At 32.3% G+C, this 9,906-nt stretch overlaps 1 protein-coding gene and 1 long non-coding RNA gene across 6 annotated transcripts; one reads left to right on the top strand and one right to left on the bottom strand.

The window, feature by feature from the left end:
- Positions 1 to 5,990: 5,990 nt before the first annotated feature.
- On the bottom strand, positions 5,991 to 9,690 carry LOC106301262 (squamosa promoter-binding-like protein 2). 5 transcript variants are annotated; one of them, XM_013737624.1, is made up of 5 exons: positions 8,897 to 8,975; positions 7,155 to 7,847; positions 6,956 to 7,059; positions 6,614 to 6,835; positions 5,991 to 6,521 (listed from the first exon to the last, which is right to left on the bottom strand). In XM_013737624.1, the coding sequence occupies exons 2-5, from the start codon at positions 7,823 to 7,825 to the stop codon at positions 6,220 to 6,222; spliced, it is 1,299 nt and encodes a 432-aa protein (XP_013593078.1). In that variant the 5' UTR covers positions 7,826 to 7,847; positions 8,897 to 8,975; the 3' UTR covers positions 5,991 to 6,219. The 5 variants fall into 5 exon arrangements, with proteins under 5 accessions (XP_013593078.1, XP_013593079.1, XP_013593076.1 ...); XM_013737625.1 differs by lacking the exon at positions 8,897 to 8,975 and adding an exon at positions 8,391 to 8,467; XM_013737622.1 differs by lacking the exon at positions 8,897 to 8,975 and adding an exon at positions 8,000 to 8,337.
- On the top strand, positions 8,856 to 9,597 carry LOC106301264. The gene is made up of 3 exons (XR_001262182.1): positions 8,856 to 8,946; positions 9,124 to 9,221; positions 9,411 to 9,597. It is a non-coding gene; the product is annotated as an uncharacterized LOC106301264 (long non-coding RNA).
- Positions 9,691 to 9,906: the final 216 nt, after the last annotated feature.

Here is a 9,906-nt window from a genome sequence, read left to right on the forward strand (position 1 = left end):
TCTTCAATCTGGCTCCTTGATTGAACCGGAGACCTTCGAACTGATTAGGAACACCTCATCTCAACAAGACGGTATTATCAGAACGCAAATCCTTAAAGACGACTCGTTCATGTACTCGTTATGGATGGAAAGGTATCACTTCTTCTACTAGATCTCTGGTTAAAAATGATTAGTCAAAAGGTTGGGACATTTATGTATCAAATGATCTCTGGATTTTAGCTTCACGTTCAAACTTTTAAAATTACAATTAGAGCAACCTCACCATAAGTTTCTCATTTCAAGATTCTTAAAAGGTTTGTATTATTATTTTAATTTAAAACAAATAACTGATTAAATTATAATTGTTTTAAATACAAAGAATCCATTCATAATTTAAGGACATCTAGAGCTTGACCCGTACACCCGCGAGGGTGTTTGTTTTGTTTTTCATGTGAATATTATATATTTTAGATGCGTCACCATTTTGTAATGCAATTGTATCGCGGTATTAATTTTTATTTTATTTTTATAAATTTTTATTTGTTTTTCATTTTAAATGTTCTATATTATTTTTTTTATAAATTTATATTGCAGATGTATCATATATTTTTCATAGTTTATTTATAATATTGAAATGTTTATTGTTTAGTAAATAATAATATGCTATAAATTTTAATGATTTTATATAAACAAAATATATATCTCACAAGTGAATTTTATGTTTTTACAGAGATAAAGCAGAAATGTTTTTTTTAGCAATATGTTATATATTTTCTTAAATCATTTTTCTAAATAAAATAATAATCACAATTTCAATGAAAATGAAATTATAAATATGATTTGGGCTCAGTTATTATAAATGTGATTTGGGCCAAAATAAGATATGATTAATAAAAACCCATTAGATTTTTGTTTTTTTATAGTGTTTCCAAACAATTCTTATTTATACTAGTATTCATGTTTCCAAACGGTACCAAAAAGTACTTTAGTTTTAATAATATAGACTAGATTTTGACCCGCGCTTGGGAAGCGCGGGTTAATTTTTTATTTATTTTTAATAATTATGAAATTCCGGTTTTGAATCATATAATTTTGATGATTATATGAAAAATATACCTGGTTTGCATAGGCACTATTGGTTTATATGAAATTTGATCATGTGTTTGTGTTTTTGTGGAATTTGTTTGAAATCTATTTGAATATTAATTTGTGTTTATAAGTATAGAAATTTGAAAATGAGGTAGATATAGTGTTATAAGCAAATATTTTTGTTACATTTATTTGTATGTATATCAACTACCAAACTACCCAAATATAAACCCAAGTAGTAAAAATATTAGTTTCTCAAAAAAAAAAAGTAGTAAAAATATTCTTTTTATGTTTAATAGTATCTATATTATAAATATAAACAAAATTATCAATTTGAGACATATGTTTCATTATTAAAAGTTAGTTTAAATAAGTGTTTATTTATGTATTTAATGGTCCTAAGTTTCTGGGCTTTTTCATAATTTAAATTTAAAATGGGTCTAAATTTAATTTTGTTTAAATTATGTTCCGGCCCAACCCCAGTCATCAAATTCTCTCTGCCGACAACAAAGAGATAAAGACTTCTTCCTGTTTATATCGAAAGTTTAAAAAAAATCTCCGACGGCGATACATTATTTCGTAGGAGTTCACCGCCGAGTGGTTCCTATAAGATCTGAACCGGTAAATCTTCTCTCCCTTATTTCTTCTTCATACCGCTTAAAGAAAGTTCTACTTTTCCATTTTTTATTTTGTAAAGAGGGATAAGCATCAGTGAATCATCGGGTATTTGAAGGAAAGCAAAGAACCGTGCTAGCCAATTCATCCATGTAAGTCTTTTTGCATGAGGCATAGCTTTTTCGTACCCTTTAAAAAATATTAATGAAAATATTTCTGTTAGTGTATTTCTTTAAAATAAAAATAAACATAGAGATCTATAATCGCAAATCTATAAAGAGGAAAACACACTTACATGTGCATTCGATAGGATTACTTCCAGTGAATCACCAGCAGTTTTATTCCTTTGTCTCCACTCACTTTCACTTGTACACGTCAAACAGTCTTGTGTGGTTCGACGTCTTTCAAGAAGGACATCTGAATCGAAATGGTCAGTTAACCAAGTTTTTGGAATAGTTTGTTTGCTTCTTTTTTCTGGTGTTTTTTTTTTGTTTCGATAGAGTTGAAGTTAAAAGGGTATCAAGATGGTCAGTATTTATAATAAGACAGGTTTCTAGTCGATGCAGGTTAAGTGAAGCTCGGATAGAATATTTGGTAATCAATGTAGGTTACCAAAAATCTTGGTAGAGAATATAAGTAGAATTGATTAGATATTTTGTTTGATAGAAATAAGGAAAATTATGTATTTCTGTCATAATAAAAAAACTTGTAGACCAAGTTATTTAATTATTTTGTGTTTTTTAGTTTGATAATCGTATATATTGTTAACAACAAATCTAAGAATATATCTAGTTAGCATATTCACACTATATTCGTTCTTGTTTACATATTTTGTTACGATTTTAAATTTTAAATCTTAAAATTGTGATATAGGAACAAACCTTATCGTTTAAATTTGTGATTAGAAACACTCTTTTTCAAATTGTACCATTTTTTATGTATTTGAAGTTAATCGTATTTATTGTATAACATAATATGTGATGAATCCGTAAATATAACATCATGTATAACATAATATGTGATGAATAATGCGGTATGATCGTGTGAACTATGGTGGTTTAGGTCTTTAATACATTCATGTTTGATTTTTTAATAAGTGATATTTCAAGAAGTGTGTCGACATATGAGTTTTTTTTTCAGGAAGAGAAGACATGCAAGGACAACATGAGACCATCCAAGAAGGTTTTCGATTTTAACAAACAGAAGTTGAGCAATCGCATGATGAAGTGTAATTCGTATAAGTTTCATAAGTGTAATGTTTTATAATCTTGATATTAATGTGACATGTTTAGAAATCGTTGTGGCTTATAGTTTTGGTATAATGTTTTAGTAATCGATTTAAATGGTACAAATTTAAATAATGTAAACCGATTTTCTGGTTAGAGTAAAAACAGGATACATATATAAGGTTAAATGTTGGTCACATGTTGTTATAATATATATGGGAGGACCAAAATATAATAAAAGGAAATGGTCCAAACAACTTTCATAGGTAGATTTATTAAAACTTCTTCTCTTTTAATAGTATTGATTTCAATGATAGTATCTCAGAAGATATCAACCAATTAAAGAAATTAAAAAATAAAAAGAAAAGAAGAAAGAGAGTGGATTTTTGTTATAGAAAGTTCTTCGCATATATATTGTAAAAAAAAAGTTAAGAACCTCTTTACCGCATGTCATTTAGTGAATGATTCTACCCCTTTATTGTTTTAAACTTAATTAGATAATTAAATTGTTTTACACATATTATTATATTTTCTTAGATACTAATTATAATATCTAACAATTGAGAATGCTATAAGGAGGTTTCAAAAAGATTTAATTTGAGAACTTTATCTTAACCTCTTTCTAACTTTTCTGATTTTTATTATATATATTTATAAAAAATACTCAAAAAATCTTCATGTTAGAGATGTTGTTGGAGCAGCATTAGTGATAGTTTCTTAAGGTAGTTTGTCAAGTTAAAAAGTAATAAAATATGTAAAAGGTGGAGAGAGAGTACAAAAAGTGATAATCATTTCTTTATAAAGAAACTTTGTCGAAAATGTGAGAAATAATCTCTCTATTTATCTCATTTATAATGGTTACTTATATTTTTTAACATTTAAATTTATGCATAAAATTAAAAGTCCGTAGAAATATTAATGTGAAATACTTTTAGAAACTGAGTGTGATAAACTTATCGTTAATGGTGCTCTTACAACCCTTCATTCACTGTTAATGATTGGATTGACCCATGTTCTCGGACTTGGAATGTCAGTTGTTGGAATCAACAATTATTCATGAGAATGAAGTATTTATCAAAAATGCTCATAGAATATCACATGAAATGTATCTAAAGTAGGTTCGAACAAAATTTAACATTGAGAATTGCAAGAAAGTTGTAACTCCAGTTAATTCATCGTTCAAACTTAAGAGGTTAACCCAGGAGAAGTTTATCATGAAGACATGGTCGATGAGCTCAGTTTCTTATGCAAGTGCAGTGGGAAGTATGATGTATGCTATGATTGGTACTCGGCCAAATTTAGCGTACGCGGTCAGTTTAGTTAGTAGGTTCATGGCACATCAAGGAAGAAGTCATTGGTCTCTGAAAGAGTGGATTTTGAGATACTTAAAAGGGAGTTTCATGTGTGTGTGTCTCGCCTTCACAAAATCATAGAAATTTGAAATTGAAAGATTTTATGATTCAATCTCAGATTTTATGATTCAATTTCAGATTATGCATCAGATCTTCACAGAAAATGACAATATTTGGTTATGTCTTCAAGATTGGTGGTAATACTGTAAGTAGGATGCCTATTCTTCAGCATGTTGCAACTCTTTCGGCTATTGTGGATGAGTACATAACGCTCACATAGGTAGCGAAGGAGAAAATTTGGTTAAAGATATTCTACAGTTAATTAGGTTTTGATTCAAGGAGTTTCAAGGTGAATTGTGTCTCGTAGAGTGCAATATGTTTGGTGAAGAAGCCAGTTCATCATGGCATGACCAAACAATTTGAGAATAAAGTGCATTTCATTAGGGATAGGGTTGGGGATGGTTCAATCAAAGTGCAGAAAATTCATACTTTCCTATATTATGCGGATATTTTGACAATATATTTACCGGGCAGCAGCTAAGATTTATCTTACGGTTGAGGTTAATCGACAAGGAGAAAGAATTTCATCTACATAAGTAGCGAACACAATTGACCAAATGCCCAAGGTGGAGCTTTGTGGAATATGTACATTTTTTTTCATAGATCACCGGATCACCCGATCCCATTTGTATGAATCGGCTGATCCCGTGTTGCGCAAGGGAAAATTATCTTATTTGGTTTATTAGACGAGAAATGAAATTCAAATGGTTGGAGCTAAGCTCAAAGGTTTAGGGAGACACTATATATATAAGCTCCTAAACCTTGTTGCTTGCTTCTTAACACTTTATAACGTATGAAATCTGAAAATTGAGAGAGAGGCAAGAAGAAAGAGAGAAAAAGGAGATTGAAGGAGAATCTACATAAGAATGAAGAGTAGAAAGAAGATTCGGTTAAAACTCTCAGACTGCGTCTTCTTCATTGGTTTGTGGGTTTGATCTTTTACTCACACAAATTCAATAAGTCTAAGTCTTTAACTTATTGTTGTGGTTTCTCTAGGTTATTAGAAAAACACTAAGATAGTTGTCTAAAGAAACTATTGTATACACTTGATACTAGCGAACCGTTGAAAATATCGGCATGTCCTTATATGTACATGTAAAGTGAATTGGATAAATAAATCTCTTATGTCTTTGACAAACTCAAAACTACAAAAAGTACTAATGTTAATCGTTCAAGTGAGATAACCGGTTTAATGATTAAGTTTTTCTCAACAGGTTGGAGGAGGCTGTCAAACAATTTTCACACTTTTTGCTAGACGAAAAGTTCCTTTTGGTTTGGAAGAAGAAAAACTAAGGAACAAGGAAACGAAGGAAAAGAAATCAAGAGTTGTTAGAAAACATTGACCATGGTCGAGCTGGCAAATAGGAAGGAGAGACTCCAGTTCTTGCCAAGTCTTCGCTATATTGTCAAGTTGAAAAGCTTGGCAATATGTAACTTTCATCTGATGGGAAAGGAAGACTCTAGTTCTTATTAAGATTTCAAATGAAACCTAAATTAAATCGTTATATTTCATGTTGTGGAAAAAACTATGACAAAAGAATTAGAGAAAATGCATATAACACAAGATGCGCTTATTGATACTGTTGACTAATACGAATATAAAAAAAAAGATCAAATGCATATAATCTTATCATACGTATATTATCATGCGTTTGATCAATTTTTAGTTGCTGCACCATCCATATTTGAAAATTCTAATGTAAAAATAATTTGACAAGATGATTTATAAGACTTAACTGTCACAACTCTCCCTAACCCAAGAAAATCAATGGATAAAAAAGAAAGAAGAGAGGAATTGATGTCTTTAGCAAGTTTCACAGCTCCTATCTTAAAGTTACCACTAGGCTCGCCTGATCCTTAAACAAAATATCTTATTATGATATAAAGGCAATACACTTTCAGTTGTAAAACTGATTCAAGTTGTAGTGGTCATTAAACTGGCCTTCCCCGTTCCTAGGCAAAGCGGTTGAGCCCTCAACTGCTGGTGGATCCGGCTGCCAATAGCTGGACACTGAAATGGGTTGAGTCACAGACCCGTGAACCACAGGTTGGAGGTTGCTTGTGGAATGGTGGTTAAGGGAAAACCGTCTTGGCTGGTCTGAGGAAACCCATGGTGTTGAATTTGACAGAAGAGAGAGAGCACCATCAAGATCTTGAGAAGTACTTATGTGTGAAGAGATTGTGACCTTTTCTAACAAATCTGCATAAAACAAGCAATCATCAAAATCATGAATACAACCTGTACTTGAACCCCAAGAGGAAATATATTAAACAGTTAAGAAGCACACAAACCTTTACTGAATAGCTCAGCTCTCGTGGTTTTCGTTTTGGGGTCCAACAATCCAAATCCACATTGCTCGGTGAACAGCTTACTGGGCATCTCGGTCATTGCAGGTTCCTGCAATAACCCTCTTGCTGGTACAGGCTTCGGATTTGGCCATAGAAACTTTTCTTCACTTCGTGGATGGATAAGTGCAAATCTGTTCCATACAAAATCCATATGTTGCTTCCCATCTGCATATACAGAATGACAAAAACACATCTCCAAACTCTCCATTAATGATATTCTATAACTAAATTGTAGCTAAATATAGATTTGATATAGGATAAGAGATAAGCGAATCTAGTATATACCATATGTCCTCCCGGGATTTGGCTTGCGACGTCTTGCATTGTGATCTGAGAGACGTCGGCGACAGCTACGTTTCTTCTCATCAAACTCAGAGAGACAGTGAAACCTTTGAAGACCAAAAATAATAAAATTGTCATATGAGATGTCTTTAAGGCTTTTGTTTAAACCAATATCTCTTGTGGGAAAGACTAGCTTTTTTACCTGCTACATTGTTGGCAGAACCGGCGTTCTAAGCCATTCACAATGACTTTAGGGAACTTTGAATGGTTTTCACAAATCCTGTGTTTCCGATGATAGTCTTTAGCTGAGGAGAGATCGAGGTTACAGCCTTCAACTTGGCAGTGAGGAGTTTGTAATTTCTGAGAAATGGGTTTGGATTTCTTCACCGGAGAAGCAGAAGATGACGCCAGGCTCACCGGAAGTGCTGTTGAACCTTTAGCATTCTCCACTTCCCAAAAGTCTTCAAAGTATGTCCTCTTACCGAGCTTCAAACCAAGAACCGGATCACCAGAGCCGAAGGAAAGTTCAAGACTTGGAGAAGTATCAATTCCCATTGCAAACTCTTCACTGCTCCCAGCAGGAACACTTTCACCAGCTTCTGATGTGAAATTGTATGTTCTAACTTCAGCTGACGAAGAGCTAATGGAAGTTGACTTTGAGCTTTTAGAGAAAGCATGAGCTAGATCAGAACCTGAACTACCACCATATGCTGCTACTGTAGAAAAGCTGGAAGAGTAAAAAGTGGTGCAATCAAACCCATCATTTTCCCAATCCATTGGTCGTTGCTTTTTAGGAATTTCAGCTGATGAAGTACCAAACGATATTAGATTATCCCACTCCCACTGCAATGATGGCTTTGCATTACACTCCATACAGACACTAAAACACCAAAATCTGAAAGAACAAAAGATTTCATAAGAGCCAAATTGTAGAATGGAGTTCTCCACTCTTGATAAACAAAATGGATTCTTACAAGCAAGCTACTTAAGTTGGAAAATAGTATATATAGATGCTACTGACAATTAGAATATAAACTTGGTTCATACACTTCATTTTCTTCTTTAACTCTGTTAGTAACCAGACCATGAGGCCTCACAGTCCAAAGAAAATCCAAAGCAAGAAGATAGAGTGAAGATAAAATAGATCTGCTTAAGCAAAATTGTGATGTAAAAATTTTTGGCATGAGCAGACAAGGGAAGTTAAGAATTCAGGTTTCTTAGAGAAAGTTTCTATTATAAATTCTTGTTTGTACTTAGGCTCTATGGTTTTCTCAAAACCCTTCATCCTTATTATTTTAACAAAATAAAAGAGAAATTTGTTTTCTGATCTATATAAGTGATCAAACTAAAAGCAGATCTCAAGAAGCTCTTTCTCTTGCACTATTCATTACAGAATTATAGTTTTCTATAAGTAAAGTCAAGAGAAAATAAAACTCACATAAACTTCAAGTAGCAAAAAGTACTCTTAACCTAGGAAAAATGCTTCTTTTATCTTCTCTATTATTTGCAGAGATAAAAAAGGACAAAATCAACAGATCGCACAAACACCAACATACCTACAAAAAAACTTGTGGATCTCTCTCTAAGGTAAACCCTGAGGAAGAAGAATTTTTTTTTTTTTCAATTTTTTTGACTTTCCAAGACAAGTTTCATTCTCATTTATAACAAGAACAATAAAAGACACCCTCATTTTTTTCATCACAAAAAAAAAAACTTTTAGCTCAACCAATAATTTACATTCACTGAGTTTGTGGGGGCATAATCCTTCAAGAAGTAGGGACCCTCCTTTACCATTTCATTATCAAAAGCTGTCTACAGATGCGGTTTAACTACTCAATAGCTGTCAAAATCATCCCTTTAATATTTATATACTACTCACAACCCACTACAGATTTCATGGTTCCTAAACACATATGTAAACCGACACTAGAATCAGTAACTTACAAAACCCATAAGAAATCATGAACCAATAAAGCATCAACACCCCACAAAAGGTTTTCTCTTTTTTTCTCTGGGAATGAGATCTATAGGGGTAAAGTAAAAGAGTAAAATTTGTTTTAACTTCGTTGAGAAAGTGGGGTATTTGATGGTTTTTAGATTTATCAACTAGATGCAACACAATGGTTATTTTCAACTCACCATCCCTCTCTGATTATGATGCTATTGTGTAGGTAGTAAAAAAGAAAAAAAAAATAGAAAAATCAATAAAGAGAGAGAGATAATAAAGTTAGCAAAATCTCAGCCGCAAATGGATGTCTCACCATTTATGGTAAAGAAGTTCTTTCTTTTAAGCTAAGTAAATCAAAATATTTACTCTAAGCTATAAGATTTACAGGAAACCAAAAGGCATTATCATGATTAGTCTAGATAAAAATGGTTTACCTATTGATCAGAGAATTAGGGAAGGATCTCGTCGTTAATGGAGTAAAGCTTCCTTTTTTGGCTTGACACAATACAGAGCATTTAGAGAGAAGAACAAGAGTGGGAGAAGAAAAGAGGAGAGAGAGTGAGAGGAAGCATGTGATGTGTGCAAAGCGAAGTACCAAGTTGGGAGATGGGGAGGGGTCAAACTGCCTTTCACCAGCTTCAACTTTTTTGGACGATTCATTCATTATCGAGGAAAAAGCATGATTTTATTATTTATAAAAAAAAAACTTTATGATATTGTTAATTAAGAAAAAGCAATTTGATATGTACTTACACAGACATGTGGATATTTTGGTAGATCAAAGAGCGTCGAAATCAAGAATAGCCCATGCTTCGTTAATTGATTTTCTTTTTTGTTTCTTATATAGTAATATATATGCATGATTCAATACACCCCTTTTAAAGGAAAAGTTTTTTTTTTTGAACTTAGAAAACAATCACTAATACGAAATCTAGACATTGCTTTGACACAGTTAAGCCAGGAGAAATTTAGACAGAACTGCAACACGAATGTCACCAATCTAGCA

Source organism: Brassica oleracea, chromosome C7 (assembly GCF_000695525.1).
Source record: "Brassica oleracea var. oleracea cultivar TO1000 chromosome C7, BOL, whole genome shotgun sequence".
In the NCBI taxonomy this organism is placed as follows: domain Eukaryota; kingdom Viridiplantae; phylum Streptophyta; class Magnoliopsida; order Brassicales; family Brassicaceae; genus Brassica; species Brassica oleracea.

Bases quoted from the DNA above. Each gene is read 5' to 3' on its own strand.
- LOC106301262 (XM_013737621.1), bottom strand. From the start codon at position 9,564: ATGAATGAATCGTCCAAAAAAGTTGAAGCTGGTGAAAGGCAGTTTGAC. The intron at 7,060-7,154 runs GTAAAAAAGCTA...TGGTCTTCAAAG, and splicing joins TTCTGCCAACAATGTAGCAG to GTTTCACTGTCTCTCTGAGT. The intron at 6,836-6,955 runs GTATATACTAGA...CTGTATATGCAG, and splicing joins AAATCCCGGGAGGACATATG to ATGGGAAGCAACATATGGAT.